This window comes from Podarcis liolepis (genome assembly GCF_965112155.1).
Source record: "Podarcis liolepis genome assembly, chromosome: 2".
In the NCBI taxonomy this organism is placed as follows: Eukaryota; Metazoa; Chordata; class Lepidosauria; order Squamata; family Lacertidae; genus Podarcis; species Podarcis liolepis.
Window position 1 is genome coordinate 70,671,614 of NC_139555.1, and position 17,246 is coordinate 70,688,859.

Genomic DNA, 17,246 nt, shown 5'->3' on the forward strand with positions numbered 1-17,246 from the left:
AGGTCCAGCCTGGCCTTCTCCCTTACATGCTATTTCTCCATGTGCCCAAAAATGTTATATTCCTTTTGTACAAAGGAATGTTTGGTCACGTGAGCACACACCCCCCCCCCCCCGCCTGCAATCTGAGGTGGTACAACCCAGGTAAAGGTTTACTATCCGTCTGAGATCATGGCCACGGATAAATAATGCCCAGTATTTGGTTGAGGTAAATGAGACTTTAGAATAACTGTATGCTCTTCTCTCTGTGCATATTACAGAGGTCAACCCGAGAGAGAGAATTCTCTTTGCTGATCTACTTTGGAACTTGGAAGACCTAAGCACAATCCTTTGTATTCTCCCAAACCTCTCAAATGTAGTCCACACCTTCTTTCCTGATTTTGTTGTTTGCTATGTTTCTCGCTGCGTAGAATATCAGCTATACATGTGCCTCCCTCCAGATCTGTCTCTACATTTCTTATAATGAAGCAATTACAGAGTGGACTGCAGGCACAATTGCCACTTCCATATGTATGCTTTTCACTAGACTATTTGTTATTCCTGGAGCACATGGCATTCTTTAATTATGTGTATACGGTATGTGGAATGCGATTGCTTCACCATGGATGGGAATAATCTCCTGTTACATCACAGATGTGTTGGGCATGGGGAGTAGAACTTAGCTCCTTTGTCGCCCGTGAAATTTGCAAGTCTGCCTCCTGAGTAGACTGCATTGCCTCCGAGCATTCCTATAACACGAGGCCAAAAAAGCATCTCTGTCTTTTCTCTTCCTATTTGCACCTTGTAGGAATGTTATTAACGAAAGGACAGAATGCAAAATATAATTGCAGACAGATGTAAGAAAAAGGTGGTTTAAGCTTGATGTGGAAAACACCTTTGCCTTTTTGTGTAAATCATTCTGTCCTTGGGATGGATAAAATCTGAGCTTTTGATTTTTTTCTGGTACGTCCTCAGTCTGAAAATGATCAGTTTAAACAACTGTTAAACAATTAAAAGAGTCTTGCATTATCCACACCTATCCTTGAACTTGCAGCTTTCCTTTGTGGTTGAAATTATGAGTAATCTAATAAAGAAAAGTCTATTGGGCACCCAAAGCCGTGCATCTGGGCACATGCCGTGCATCTGGGGGTGGTGCAATCCGCCCAAGGGGGTGATCGGTGCAGTGGCGATCCACCCAGGGAGGATTTTGTCACCCCCCCCGGGATGACACCCGGGGTAGTCCGCCCCCCCTACACCCCTGTCTATGTGGCAGCATGTGGAGTATAACAGCAGAGGTGTGGATACATCATAGCTTTGCAAACTAGGAACTTGCATAAAAACTAGAAGGAATCAGTGACCTAAGCCAATTCCAAAGGGAACTGTGCAGCAGGGAGCTAGACTGTTCATAAAATGCTCTCTTTGCTCCCCAGTACGTGCTCCTTTGATGACCCACTGCTTGAGGTGAAAGGCAGCGTGGCACAGGTTGGACACAGAGGGCATTTGGGAAGTCATTAAAGATTAGGGAAGCCATGGGCAATGAAGTACACTGGACTCCTTGATGCATTGGCTTGGGCAACAATATAGGAAAACAATTGCCTGATAGAAGCTTGTTAGGAGAGGAGGGGGAAACACACGCTGGAGATGTGGACAAGATTTGGTTTAAGGCAATCTAAAAAAAAAAAAAGTGACAGAAATTACATTCTATGTTTGGGATTGTCAGGGAACTGCCATCAGTACTGGAGGGGGAGAGCGAAAGCCAGAGGGATTCCAGAGAGCATCGAGGGATCGGGAGGAGCAGCCCATCTTCTGGGGAAGAGAATCAGCGTAGCACCAGGGGAGAAGGGGAGCAGCTGGGGGAAGTGGCGAGGCGGTCTCATGACTCCTTGCCTGGGACCAGGGGGGAGAGTAGGGGTCCTCCGTTGCCCACGCCCTCCCTGTGCAGAAGGCTTCCGCGCAGAGAGGGTAGGCGGAGACTAGGCGTCAAAGAACTTCTTTGCTGGAAGAAGTTTAAGAAACGCCCACTCACGGATTCTGCCAGCGATTGAGTCAGCCACGGGTGAGTGGCTGTCCGGACAGAAAAAGGTTCACTTTGGCAACCCAGCCAGGTGTTTGCACCCAGCCGGGGAGATAGGCACCTGCTTACGCACGAGCAACCCCTAGAACCATTACAGGGATGAAGAGCATCTTGGGTAGCAATCACATGGATGAAGGCCAGGAAGATCCATGTTTCAGTTCCAGACGCAGTAGGGTTAATGTTTAAAATGTAGTACAAACTGAAATGCAAGTCTCCTTCCCAGATGCTCCTTGTAGGCACAAAACTCTGTTCTCCTCAGACCCACCTTTTCTCCTCCTCCTCCCATTTCTGGTTGGGGAGGGAATCTCTGAGAGAGGGTCTAGTCTCCCCAGAGGCAAGAGGACGTCCCTTCGGGCATTCACTGGCACTGAGGAACCCCAGGCAGAGGACACAGGCCGCAGCAGTCAGTAAGTCTGGGGTGTTAATATAAAGAGCCGGTCTTCTTCCTTGCGGATCCACCTCATAAGTTTGTTGACAGCGCTGACAGCTGCTGCTTTGGTTCCCAGGGGGCTGAAGCATACGTAGAGCTCAAAGGCACTAGTTACCTGAAGAAAGGAAATGTTAAAGCTCCGTTACAACATGCCAACAGTGCAAGCCCACTCTTCTAGAAGAATTGTTGCCGTGGTGGTTGCCAAGATTGAGGTTTTGGTATTTTTCACTGGTTCAGATGTTGTTGGTGAGAGAGGATGTTAATAAGAAGAAATGAGAAGAAATCTGATGTGAATTATTTGCTGCTTTAAATCTTGCATGCTCTTTTATCCATCACACTTACCATGCAATTTTTAAAGATTAAGTTAATGGGCATTGGGAAATGTACCCAGAGGACAGACCCGCAAAGAGCAAATGTACAAAAAACAAAGCATTTGTTGCAATACAAGCTAGCATCCATTTCTGATCTTATAATTCTAAATTGATGAACCTAGATAATAAGCTAGTACATCCAGTTACAGCCCCAGGTTTTCCGCTGAGGTGTAACTTACCCAAGCCAGGAGATTTTCATTAGATCCAGTGTAATAGATGTAGCTCAGAGGACGGGAAGAATTATGGGCCCGGCTGTGTAAGTACTGATACAATCCCAGAAGTCTCTCTTTTTCCTCCTCAGTGATGTAGGGAGCATCAATCTCTGGGCTGGAAAAATAAATTTCCCCTTAGTTAAACCTCTCGTCATGAATGGAAATGAAAATGGACTACAGCAGAATAGCTTCTTTTCATAGGACAAAAGGAAAACTATTCAGAAATTCAGAAACAAGTTCAGAAAGAAAAAGATCTGGGGCAGAAGACAGAGCTAAGGAACTAGCTAAATGTATTCCTGGTTATCAGATGAGCTGTCACCGAAGCAGAATTCTTGCAGTTCAAAGTCTGGACTCACTTTTGATTCTAGAGGTAAAGCCAGTGGGCCATGCAGTGTCGCAGCGATATGTTATGCATCCTATGAGCTCTGTAGTAGCTTGGCGCCCCAAAGCTAAACATGGAGGCCATCCTGACTGGTATTGACTACTGTGCCACAGAGAAGGGTAGACCAGTCAGAACAAGGTTACCTGAAAGACCACCTGCCCTTGATTATTATTATTATTATTATTATTATTATTATTATTATTAATTTTTTTGATCGCCTTCTACACAATCGTCTTTAAGGCACAAAACCAGCAAACCCTCCCAAACAGCAAATATATTTAAAGCAAAATTAAAACAATACAAAATAGGCCCTTTCCCTGACCCATAAAATTGGGCCCTGTACTGAATTCCTGTTTTTATAATACTGGGGTTTTTTTTATTCTGTATCTCTGGGTTGTATCCAAGCAACTTTTACTCAGAGTTACTCTGTCCATTAATTTCAATGGGTCCACTCTGTGAATGACTAACATTGCCTACAACTCTGTTTTTACAATTCTGTCCTATTGTTTCTGTGTTGCATTTCATATATCACTTAGATATCTTTTAACACTTAAGTCATTTAGAAATGCTTTTAAATAAATAGATAAATCCCACTCACCCTTGCCACTTAGCAAAGCATCAGCTAATATTTATGAGTTGAAAGAAAGATGCGACCCAAAACAGCTTCTCACCTGGTGAAGAGTCCTGAGCTCTTCGATTTGTAGATGAAGTGTCGGAGGTCTGGGATTCCCACCTGGGAGACAGTGTAGAAAGGAGTGCACAGCGCCTCCACAAGGGCATGATAAACACCGCGCTTCTTCAGCCGTTCCTGGAACCTGCGCTTGCAGTCAGACGCTGTGAAGAAGTCCTCACGGTCAGTGGAGATCAGAAGGAGACACAAATCCGTGTCCTGCGCCAAGTAGGAAATGTGAGCATGGAAGAAACCGCTGGAGTTGAACTTGGGCAGGCAGATGGGAGTCCAGGCTTCTCCTTCTCTAAATGAGGAGGATGAACTGATGAGGTTGAAGAGTAAGTGAAGGTCAATCGGATGCAGGAACTGGTCCTTTTTTCTCACTAGAGATACCAGCTGGTTCTTGGATAAGAGGATGGAGAAGACCAGGCTTTTAGCTTTGGCTTGCTGGAGGCAGGAGCTCACAGCATCCCTGACTCCAGCAGCCATAGGGAGGCAACGTGCAGCCCCCATCAGAAAGCTCGGGTCCCTCGCCATCAGGTCTAGCAAGTTGTCCGTGATGCGCTCGGAGCCTGCCAGCAGCCTCCTCAGGTCATAGTTCTGCTTCTGCTGGAAGATACGGCTGAGCTGGGTCCACGTCAAGAGACTAAGGATCTGGTAGTAGATATAAAGAAGCTCCTGAGCAATTTCTTGTTCTGACTGCCGTGTCTGAGCCACAGCAACCAGCACCAGGGGGCTCCTGCGCACAAACACCACCTTGTACCCATCTGCCAAGAAGGCAAGGATGGGGAGGGAGAAAGCGAGAAGAAGCACATCAGTTTCTTTAGAACACAGTGGGAAGTCCTGAACACAAAGGAGCTATGGTTCTTTTGAGGCAACTCTGAATCCATAGATCACTTGTGGGGGAATCTCTGGCCTGCAGGCCTAACTAGGCTTGGCAGGGGTCCTAATTTGGTCTTGGAGTCTGTTTTCCACAAGCCACTCCCACCTATCCCACAGTCTGCAGCAAGCCCCTTTCAAGTTGTCACCTGATGCCATAATGATGTCAGATGATTGACAGGTGAGAAGTCCCACCCGCCTTTCAAAGTTGGCCCATGTCAAGTGGGGCAAGGAAGACTCCAGCCCATTGGCCAGACTTAGTTCCCTAACCTTATTATAGATGGAGGGAAGAAAATCAATTTCCTTAAAAAGCAAATTTCCTTGAAACAGTGTGATAAAAAGCCTACACTCTCCTGGAAACCCAGTGTTTAAAACCTAACAAAGAATAGGAAATACAGAAGTCTATCGTGTATGCAGTTAGCAAGGTTGCCTTGCTATGGCATAAGGAAACCATCTTTACCAGGGGATCATATTTTAACTTCATAGAGTGACTTCCCATTCTTAAATATCTACTTCTCACCAGGTTAGTCAATTTGCATCTGAGCTCTACTACTTCAGATTGCAGGTGAGGGTTCGTGTGACTGACAGCTACTCTACTAAAAAAAGTTCCTATACATAAAAGAAAAACCCTAGACGTCATGGAGAAGGGTTCTAACCTAGCCTTCTCTCTGGTGTGTGTGTGCACGTGCGTGCGTGTGCGTGCGCATGCGCATGTGTATTTAACATGCATGCATTTTTTGTGATCCCCATCAGCAATTTAAAATGATATGGTCCAAGCTTGGGTTTCCCTGCTCAATGAGAATTAGGGGTAAGAAAACAATAAAAGAAGGCAGGGAGAGCATCTAAGGTAATTGCTAATGGTTAGGGCAGTGATTGTCAGGATTTAAGGACGCATACCTATAGAATAGGGACGCGGGTGGCACTGTGGTCTAAACCACTGAGCCTAGGACTTGCCGATCAGAAGGTCAGCGGTTTGAATCCCTGCGACAGGGTGAGCTCTCGTTGCTCAGTCCCTGTTCCTGCCAACCTAGCAGTCCAAGAGCACGTCAAATGCAAGTAGATAAATAGGTAGTGCTCCAGCGGGAAGGTAAACAGCGTTTCTGTGTGCTGCTCTGGTTCACCAGAAGCGGCTTAGTCATGCTGGCCACATGACCCGGAAGCTGTCTGTGGACAAACGCTGGCCAGTAAAGCGAGATAAGCGGCGCAACCCCAGAGTCGTCCGCAACTGGAGCTAATGGTCAGGGCTCCCTTTACCTTTACTTATAGAATATTGCCTTTGACTGGTCTCTACATGTAGATTCCCCATCCCAGAGACTGCAGCACTGTCAACATGGTTATCAACATCCATAGGTAGCAGTCTGGAAAGGCTCTCTTCACCAAACATTGATTTAGATAATCATTTTTACTACACTTGGGCTTGAGACTTGCCTTTCAAATAAATCTATAGCTTCCTTCTCTGGCTTAGTTTTGAAGCATTTTCTAAACGGAATGTGAAAACGGCATATTGTTCTCTTCTGATTATTCTGTGTACAAGCTGGGACTGGCAATCGGATATTCGATGACATCTCATATTTCCTAAAGCTGCTGGGTTAGAAAGGAGCATAATAAAAACATGTCCCCATGCTACTCTGGCAGGGGGCTATCCTGGGGAAAGATCATTCGCACTCCTTGCTCCTGTTTCTCAGGTTCTTTTCAAAATGGTAAGATAGCGGTCTCTTGGGAAGAAACCCTGTCAGTGTGACTCCTAAGTACCTGCATGAATAGACCTGATGGAATTCTTCTGTGCTTCAAGGAAGGACACCAGAGCCATCATCACCCCCATGGTGCTGGATAGTGCCTCTTCAGACCCATAGCGGGAATACACCGGCTTGCCTGCCTCACTCAGAACAAAGACATGCTTCTGGTGCATGCGCCAGGCATCCATGGTCACATCTTCTTCCTCCTTCCCAGACAGCACAGAGTCTCGGCGCGAGGCCTGCGGCGAGAGCTCCAACTTGTCTTCTTTGCTGTGCCTTATCTCTTCCTCCAAATCCAGGGCTATGCCAGTGAGCTGGGTGCTCAGTTCGCTGAAGTCCTTGCTGATCTCCTCCATCTTTGCCTGCTCACCTTGGCGCTCTTCGCTTTCCTCCGGGCTCTGGGGAGTCGCATCCTGATTCTCGGTGCTGGTCAGGTCTTCATAGGACTTGGCATGAACAAACATGGCTCCCTCCTGGCCTGCCCCTTGTAAACAACATGCCAGAACAAATACTGAGTTACTCCCTGGAAGGAGCAGATAAAAAGCTACAACAATGGCATCATCAAAGAGTGAGTAGGAAAACTCATAAATGCCCACAAGACACATACGATGGCAAAAATCTCCCAACATTGTACTTAACCTTATGCCAGAGTTTTTGTTCCTGTGCTCCTCATCTAGTGGGTTACAAGCTGAAAACCGCAGATTGCAATGGTTGTGCCATGCTGTAAGGAAATATCCTTTGGTTAAATAGCATGCATGCTTCCTAATCCATAATGAATGCTCCTCAGAAAGAACTCCAATTCTACAGCTTTCTTTAGAACACACAGGGCCTTTCATTTTAACATTTTGATGTGGTAACTGCACTGCGGGATAGCAGGAAATTGAGGTCCTTGTACCTGAAACCCTTTGACTCCCATCTAAGTATATGATATTCATTATCTTCCATACTAAAGCAGAGCATGTGCATTCTTTAGGTACATTCACTATCTATCACAAAGGAACTGCTTCACTGAGCCTTTTGTAGTAGTTTTACAAAGAAAGAAATGAGAAAACAATTATCCACAAGCAGCTGAAAAGTACATGCAGGTTAAAGATGTACTCCTAGGAGCACTTTCTTGGAGTAAGTCCCATCAATAAGTGGAATTTACATTGCGAAGTAAGCATGTTTGGGATTGGCTACTTGTTGATTACAAAGCTGGCCTCAGACAGGTTTATTCTCACCATACAGCCATGTTGAACCTGCAACAGGTCTATTGGTCTATATCCTGTTCTGTGCAGACAGAAGAAACACCTTGGTGCATCTGTAACAGCAAAACCAGATGCTTTCATCTGTCCCAGCTGCAACAAAACATGTCTCTCCCATATCGGTCTCCACAGTCACTGTAGGCACTGTAACTCAACAACGGTTTCACTTTACCCCCAGTGGTGCCTCTTCTCTCGAGACAGACGAATGACAACAACTGTTCTGGATTACCTCTTGCTTTCCAGCAGTGCAGAATTTAGTTAGTTCTGTTTTGTATCCTCTCCTTGTTTTGATCAAGGGAATATGACATTTATTATTGCTGGCATAAGGTGTGGGCGGTCAGGAAATGCTGCCTAAGGAACAGGTCAACAGCTTCTGGTTTTGTCATTATGACCCAGTCTGTGTTTATGCCAGCCTCAGATGAGCGCTGTTGGCTGGAGATTTTTTTTTTTTTGTCAGTCCACAGAGTTGATCAGATAATGGTGCCTGACTATAAGTTCATAACAATTTTGGGAAGTGGGGTGGAGAGATCAGCAGGCAGAGAAGAGCCCAAATCACAGAAAAAATGTTTTTGTGTATATGATGTATACTTGATTGAAAATAGATTTGAATACGAATTTCCAATTTTAAACCAAATTCCGGCTCAGCTTAAAAAGTAGGAGACTTATAAACCACTTAATCAAAGAGGTCTCTAAAGGTGTGTTCCCATTACCCCCTTAGACTACAGGGGTCAGCAAACCTTTTCAGCTGTGGGCCGGTCCACTGTCCCTCAGACCTTGGGGGGGGGCAGACTATATTTTTCTGGGGTGGGGGGAAATGAACGAATTCCTACGCCCCACAAATATCCCAGATGTACATTTTAAATAAAAGGACACATTCTACTCATGTAAAAACACGCTGATTCCCGGACCATCTGCAGGCCGGATTTAGAAGGCGATTGGGCCGGATCCAGCCCCCAGGTCTTAGTTTGCCTACCCATCCCTTAGATTAGAGCATAGTGATGTTGATTTCCCCCCTGGTGCATTTCACACCTCTTGCCTCCCTAGCTGTTCACATCAGCACAGCTTCCTTAGTGTCAATTTGTTTCTGTTCACACCAGGGAGCGGAAGAGGTATTCGCAAGAGGTGTGAAGCTTGAGAAACAATGCATTGAAGAGTAGAATTTTATAACCAAGTACAGGATAACATGCATTTGGATAATTTCGTGTGAACACAGATTAAAAACCCAGTACTGAAAAGGCAGTGAGTGCACAGGAAATAGCAGGGGGAACACAGTATAAGCGGTGCACAAAGAAAATTGTAGATTAAACACAGCACCCTTTTGCATTGCCACTCCACTGTAAGCTTGCCAACTGTGGAACTGGCAGAAACAGGTGTCGTGGGAGGGGAAAGCGCTAAAACACTGGCCCCAAATAAAGGGGAGTGGGACAGAGAACAGCCCCACCTGCCTGGCAAAGCTTTGGATTGGGTGGTCCCTCTTCCTTTGCTTCGCCCTCCCCAGCCCCCTCTAAATTGCTCTGCCCACACCTACCTGGTTCTGTTCCCTGCATGAGACCTGGGGTAGGACTCTCTGACCTCTCAGCCTGCTTTCTGTCGCATGGGACCAATGAGCCATTGGGCACATCTCCATCCTTCTTGTGAACATCAGCAGCCATCCCTTGGAAGCTTGTGGGGACCTGCAAACAAGCAAACAAAAAAAGACCTGCGAGCTTTTATTCCCCAAAGCAGTGCAAATCTTATGCAGTTACCTAACCTGAGTGACAAAACAAGTGCATTGGAGCACCTCCATAGCATCCGATTTATATGAAGCAGGAAGTCAGCCTGGAAATGCTTTGGGTTTAATTACACCATAGTTATCCCATATAGAGTGAGCATTTTCTAACTGCGTAGTGCAGTGTTTGTTTCTTCTCAGCACCTCCCTATGAGAAAAGTTACTATCATTTTCACTTTACAAATGGAGAAGGGAGGCTAAGATACAGTGGCTTGCCCAAAAACCACCCTCTGAATCCATGGCTGAGCAGATATTTGAACTCAACAATGCTCTCAAGACCTGGAAGTATGGCTCTGGCCAGCAAGCAATGGGGACAGATGTTTCAACAGCAACGGCACGAAAACCACATGATTCAAGTGTTTGGTAGGGATCAGTGGCGTAGCGTGGGTTGTCAGCACCCGGGGCAAGGCAAGTAATTTGCGCCCCCTAACCCGTGGATTTGCGCACCCTAACCCTAACCCCCAGATGTTGCGCCCGGTGCGGCCGGCCCCCCCTGCACCCCCCACGCTACGCCACTGGTAGGGATGGCTAGATCTGTTGATCCCGTAGTAAAATGGCCAGTCTTTTCCTGCAATGTGTAACAATCGAACAGGAAGCAGGGGCAGTGGTCCTTCTTCACAGGACAATTAAAGTATCATATGTACAGAATAATTTTTTTATTTGAAACCGTGAAGCGCAGGAGGGTTTGGTAATGTACTCAGTTATATATCTCTCCTTACTGATGAACAGTCTGTTTCTGCAAGAGACTCCTCATGTTAACACCAGCTCAATAAAAATGTGTCTTTTTCATATTGATTGGTTAAATGTCAACCATGTCCCATCAGTGTTTGCCTGTGGTTGTTAAAATCAAATGATAACGGAGGAGTCAAATCCTTATGAGATTAGGTGGACAAATCACAAAAAGACTCAAAAGCAAATGAAAATGGGTTCTTTCATTTGCCTTTAGGTTTCACAGCTATCAAAGCACACGACTTCCATATTTTCAAACTTTTGACGGCACACACAGGATGGGAAAGACATTCTGGTTATTTCAATTAAAGCAGAATTGGTTACAAGCTGCATGCTTTTAGTCTTCAAACATCTAGGCACATAATGAAATAAATTAAATGGTAAGAGCTGGTAGCACTGAACACCCTTTTTTGTTCCATCCCAGATACCTTGCTATCCATAGCATGTTGAAGAACTTTACACACTGGGGAATTTTCACCTCCTGATGATGTAAAAAAAAGAGCCATGTATGAAGATGAGTGTTTATGTTAAGTTGGTTGGCAGCAGGGTGTTTATTTTATTTTAACATACGTCCCTTGTAGTTACTTATTTTTAATCTCTGTCATCTACCACAAGACTTTGGGATCTGCTGAGCTAACTTGTTACAGTGCAACCAGTGGCGTAGCGTGGGGGGTGCAAGGGGGGCCGGCCGCACCGGCCGCAACATCTGGGGGGGTGCGCTCGCCGCCTCCGGAGTTGCCGAAGAGCCTCGGGCGCAGGCTGTAGCAGAGCCCCATGTCTCACGGAACCGACGAGCTGGCAGCGGCTCTCAGCGCTCGCCATGGTCCCCGCGCGTAAGGGCCGCGGAGGGCGCACCAGGCAGCCCCTCCTCACAGCCCCGCCGCCACCGCTGCTGCAGCTGCTGGGCCATGTTGCATTTTCCTCGCCTCTCTGCCCTCCTCCTCCGGGCAAGCGGCGTCGTTTGGGCGGCAGCGCCAGCGGCAACTCACCTCAGATCACCTGACGCGGCAGGTTAGGGGGCGCAAATTACTTGCCTTGCCCCGGGTTAAGGGGCGCAAATTACTTGCCCCAGGTGCTGACAACCCACGCTACGCCGCTGAGTGCAACCTAAACCTATGTACTGTGAAATAAGTGATACAGAGTTCAATGGTTCTTACTCCTAGGTAAGCAAGTATAGGATTGGCTGGGGAAACCCAGCCAGATGGACAGGGTATAAATAATCCTATTATTATTATTATTATAGGATTACAGCTTGAATAAACTCATGCTCCCATCTGACACACTTTTTCTGGGTGTTAATCCCAATGAACACAGTGGAAATTATTTCTGAGTCAAGGTGCACAGGATCTGCAAGTGGTTAACAAAATTAATAAAGTTATTATAGATCAGTGCTGAACTGAATTTAATTTCAACTGCATTGCTTTTAAAAGAGGGGGGAAATTCCCACTAAACAAGATTAAAAAAATAGGTAGAAATGGAAATCCAGAACTAAATTTGTACTTGACTGTTAGTATGAGTTAAGCTGATCTGTTTCCTTACCACCTTGTCCCTTTCTCCTGCTCTCTCATCCATCTTCCTGGAACAATGGTTAACTGACTTGAGCCATTACCCCACCTGCTTTTGTGACTGGTTTGCTTTTTTCCCTTGTGCAGCAATGTAAATTTTCAGCACAAATTTGTGCAATCCTATGCATATATTTGGAAGTAAGACCCAGCAATTTCAGTAGAATTTACTTCTGAATAAACATGCAAAGGTTTGGACTGCATGCTATTTCAGAATTCTAGGTCTGCAAACCAATGGCGCATAGCCAGCTGTACGCTTTGAAGTGATGCTTGGCCCGAGGAAACACTGCTAAACAACAAAAACCAAAATACAACTAGCTTAAATGCTAATAGGCTTTAATGAAAGATAACATATTAAAGAATTTGAGTAAAATACAATGGAAATTTAAGCATGAATTTTACTAAAATCTAGCAAGGTTTAAAATATTTAATGACATACAGAGAAAGATAAAATAATATACACAATATATATTAAAAACAAATAGCTACATTAAAAAAGTTCTTGGCAAAACAGAGCAACACAAAATTCAGCAAATGAAAAGAGCAACTATTTAATAGGTGTTTGGTTCAGAATACATACTTAATCTGCATGTATTAGTATGGTGGAAAAGTCACGGGTTCTGTGTTTTTTGTTAGAAATTGGGCTTTTGTGGTTTAACCCAGGAATAGGGAACAAGTCATAGGTTAGCAACATCTGGTTCCCTATTCCTGTATTAGACAAGAGAACTCCATTCTTACAAAAAAAGAAAAGAAAAAGCAGAACCAGTGACTCCCATCAATCCTGGCTATTAACCATGCTAGCGGTGGCTGCTGGGAGCTGGAATGCAACATCATCTAGAGGTCAGAGGTTCCCCTCTGGTCTATCAGATAAATCATATGACAGATGTTTGTCTCTTTTTAGAGAGGAAGTATTATTCCATACAATAACTCTGGGTGATGTGTGAGAAGCATAGTGAAGAGATACCAGGAGCTAGGAATTCCTCCAAAGTCCCTAGGTGTGTTTTACCTACATTCTGCAATTAGGTCCCATGACACATCTTTCAGAGGGTGGTTTTGGACGGCCTGCAGCTTAATTTATTTATTTATAAAAATATTTATATACCACTGTATCATAAAGATACACGTAAAGATCACAGCAAATTACAACAATATAAAAACATACAACCAAACAATAAAATTTACTGATGAGCTGAAGTACCTTCAGCAGACCACTAATTAAGATAATTGTAGCTTATGATTATTTCTTAACAACCTTGAAGAGCTTGCAAGTTTGAGATTCTATAAACTGTAATTAATCAAGCCCTAACATTTTATCAGGCCAACTAACTCCTTATTTAGAAATTACCAAAATGTTTATTTCAACAGGACAGAGATGAGAGGAAACAATCCGTCTCTATTCCAAGACGTTTGGATCACCCCAAATTGTATCCCCAGTTGCATCAAACTTTTTTTCTTTACATAAAAGAAACTCACTGTCTTATGTAGCACAAAACAAATGGTCCCCAACTGGCCAGACTTGGGGTGGTGGTGAGAACCTGCCCATCCATCCAGATTTTGTTATCAACATGGGCAAGCTAAGACACACACCCAGTTTTATTCCATTTTGCCTCCCAAGGTTCTCAGTGCAACACACATGATATTCTCTCCTCTTTAATCCTCATCACAACCCTGGGAGGTTGGTTAAGCTGAGAGATAGTGACTGGCCCAAGGTCACACAGTGAGTTTGTGGTTGACTGTGACTAAACTCACAAACCCAGTGAGTTTGTGGTTTAAACTGGACCTCCCTGGCTCTAGTCTCACACTCCAACTACACAACACTGGCTTTACTTTCTCCTGGGTGAGCTGCCATTCACCCACAAAGACCTGGGAGACCTGAGTTCTGTTCTTACCATTGCTACAGAGCAGCATTTGAAATCTGCCAGGTGCATTTTGCACCTGGCTATCGGTCACTTGCGATCAAGTGAAGATGCCCGGGTGCCAGGATGGCACTTGATGTCTCCACCATCTGGAGGTGCATGCCTGGGGATCCTTGGACCTGGTCTGTTTTCACACACTGGCAACACATCCTGTAGAATTCGATCCATGATATTTTATCTGCACAATCAGAATGAATTACAGGAACCAAAAAGTCATACAGTGGTACCTCGGGTTAAGTACTTAATTCGTTCCGGAGATCTGTTCTTAACCTGAAACTGTTCTTAACCTGAAGCACCACTTTAGCTAATGGGGACTGTCGCCGCGCCGCCGGAGCCCGATTTCTGTTCTTATCCTGAAGCAAAGTTATTAACCTGAAGCACTATTTCTGGGTTAGCGGAGTCTGTAACCTGAAGCATATGTAACCTGAAGCGTATGTAACCTGAAGTGTATGTAACCTGAGGTACAAATGTATTGAAAAATACAACTTTTGAGCCGCCTAGCCCCAAAATGGCAACTAGGCATTCCGTTTTGGCAACTGTAACCCTGGTTTAAGGAGCCATTTGGTGCTGAGCATATATATTGGAGTTTCTCACACTGCTACAGAGTACAGACTGAGTGTGTGGACTTGGACAAGCTACTCTTCTTTCAGGCTCAGTAGTTTCCCTATACAATGACAATAATGGCCATTTATAACAATAAAAGGTATCAGCATGATAATGGTTATAAAGTGCTTTTGCAGCTGTAAAGCGAAACATAGGCATTTTGATATCCGTATTACAGCCTTTTGCTCTAGGATGAGGAGGCACACAGGGCCACAGGTTTGATCTGCTGCTACTTGGTAGAGTTAATTGCTCTGCGGACAGACATTCAGACCAGCACATTGCTCTAAATCAAATAATTATTTATGCTTTTGTACAACTTCTAAGCCACACTGAGAGCACCAGCACACAATTTAAGTATGGGGACATAGCCAGCCCTTCTCAAGAAATGTCCCTGACTTTTACTTTTGCTACATTTCCTCCTGGGCTGTCTCTCTCTGTCGGAGAAGAATCTCCTAGGGAGCACAGTGTGATCCCAAACCACTCTGGTTCCTTTGCTTCTGGTTTCCTGAGGAACCTTATCGTCGTTGGCTTTGGTAGTACAGCAGCCGGATTTGTGCAAAATCCAGTTTGGAAGAATTTCAGTTTCCCCGATTCCACAGCGGGCCATTGATGTTGCTCAAAGAACGTGGAATATATGCAAGGCTGAAGAAAGAAATCCACAGGCCCAGCCCCTGTATGTGCCTTCCTGTTTGGTCTAGCAGCACACAAAGGATACTTACAGCTTTGACAGGAACAGCCTGCAGAGGAGTGGAAAGCGCCAGTGAGTGTCTGCTTCTGCAGCTGCCTTGCCGGTGATGTCTAAGCAGAAAGGGAAGAGCGTGAGCCTCCAGGGGAAGAGGAGAGGGGGTTCTGTATGCTGCTATCTCCTCTGAAGACTCTGATGCTGCACAGTCACAGGCATGCTTCCCAGTCTAGCCAGCTGAGTCTGCCCTCGCCAGCTATAGCCAGGAAGGTACAGTGCACTACCTACTTTTCCTTTCAAAGGTCACTTTCTGGGCCACAAGTCCCAGTGCATCTTGGGGAATGTAGTTCCAAACTCTGCAGTTACGGTGTTTCAGTGGACAAAATACGATCTCCACAGAGAATGGAAGAGACTTCTGGTTGATGCACATCTGCCTTGATGTGAAAATCTGTGAAGATTTAAGCTTTCTCTCAACATAGGAAACCTTGGTTCTGTGTTTGATGATAAAAATAGGAGTGATTTAAGTATCACTTAGTTCAAAGCACTCTACATGCATTCTATCTTGAATCTTTATGACAGCCTCGTAAGGTCAGCTGACACTATTAATCTCATGATGAAGATGGGGAAATGGAGAGGAAGTCCTGTTTCAAACTATTAAATCCTGTAAAATGTTCTGTTGTAATGTTTTTATTAGGTCACATCACATTTTTAAATGTTAAGGAGGAAAAAAAGCCATAACAAACATGTGGCATGTTTTTTCAGAAGTCTCGCTGGGTTTTATTCCCAAATAAATATGTTTGTGATTACAGCCATGCTGCCACATTACTTAGAACTGAATTCTCCTGTGTTCATTCAGATTTACTCCTAGAGAAGCATGTATGATCGAGTCTGCTACAAAAATAAGTTGAAGGGCTTTGAGCTGTATGCATTAAGATCTGTAAATCAGAATGTTCACATTCAGCCAGTGTACTGTAGTGGTTTGAGTTCTGGACAAGGACCTGGAAGACCATGGTTCAAAACTCCACTCAGTCATGACGCTCACTGGCCGACCTTGGGCCAGTCACTGACTCTCAGCCTAACCTACCTCACAGTTGTGATTAAATGAGAAGAACCATGTATAGCATCTTAAGCTCCTTGGGGGGAAAGGTGTGATATAAATGCAATAAATAAAGAAATTTAGCTCAGTTAACTCAACCTTGGTAGTCCTTACAACTTCCATAATCACAGTTCACACAACTTTTCAGTTCAATCTGTTGCAGGTTTATACAGAGGTAAACCACATCCAATACAATAATAATAATAATAATAATAAATTTTATTTATATCCCGCCCTCCCCAGCCGAAGCCGGGCTCAGGGCGGCTAACAACAATAAAACAGTATAAAAGTATAACATAAACAACACTCTAAAATCATTCATTGTAAAATTAATTAATTCAGGCCACTGGCAACCATTGGGCCAGAGCTCCGCGAAGATTGCCGAGGGAGGGAGTCAGGCTGTGCCCTGGCCAAAGGCCTGGCGGAACAACTCTGTCTTGCAGGCCCTGCGGAAAGATGTCAAGTCCCGCAGGGCCCTGGTCTCTTGTGACAGAGTGTTCCACCAGATCGGAGCCACAGCCGAAAAAGCCCTGGCTCTAGTTGAGGCCAGCCTAACTTCTCTGTGGCCTGGGACCTTCAAGATGTTTTTATTTGAAGACCGTAAGTTTCTCTGTGGGGCATACCAGGAGAGGCGGTCCCGTAGGTACGAGGGTCCTAGGCCACCAAGTAAGTATGTGTGGAATGGCAGTCATAGCTATTTCCTTGCACCAGTTCCAAATTATGATCTGTGAAATAACCTCCACAGGTACAAAGCTCTTGAAGGAGCAGCATGTTGCTCTTGAATGAGCCCCACCCCGCAAAAAAACTATTGTGTTTGTCCTTATAGCACTATTTTGGAAATCACAGTAATTAGGCACTTTAGGGCACGTGCAGAAAAACTGGTGGAGGTAGGTAAGATTCTATCAATTGAAGATGC

The 17,246-nt window shown here is 44.9% G+C and overlaps 1 protein-coding gene across 3 annotated transcripts; it reads right to left on the bottom strand.

Moving 5' to 3' along the window:
• Window positions 1-1,231: 1,231 nt before the first annotated feature.
• MON1A (MON1 homolog A, secretory trafficking associated) lies at window positions 1,232-15,797 on the bottom strand. Of its 3 annotated transcripts, none has more exons than XM_083490841.1 (6): window positions 15,272-15,797; window positions 9,503-9,673; window positions 6,747-7,214; window positions 4,117-4,882; window positions 3,031-3,178; window positions 1,232-2,595 (listed from the first exon to the last, which is right to left on the bottom strand). In XM_083490841.1, exons 2-6 carry the CDS (start codon window positions 9,624-9,626, stop codon window positions 2,455-2,457), a joined length of 1,647 nt encoding a protein of 548 aa, XP_083346967.1. In that variant the 5' UTR covers window positions 9,627-9,673; window positions 15,272-15,797; the 3' UTR covers window positions 1,232-2,454. The 3 variants fall into 3 exon arrangements, with proteins under 3 accessions (XP_083346967.1, XP_083346965.1, XP_083346966.1); XM_083490839.1 differs by having other exon boundaries at window positions 9,503-9,647; window positions 15,272-15,795; XM_083490840.1 differs by lacking the exon at window positions 15,272-15,797 and adding an exon at window positions 10,440-11,032 and having other exon boundaries at window positions 9,503-9,647.
• Window positions 15,798-17,246: the final 1,449 nt, after the last annotated feature.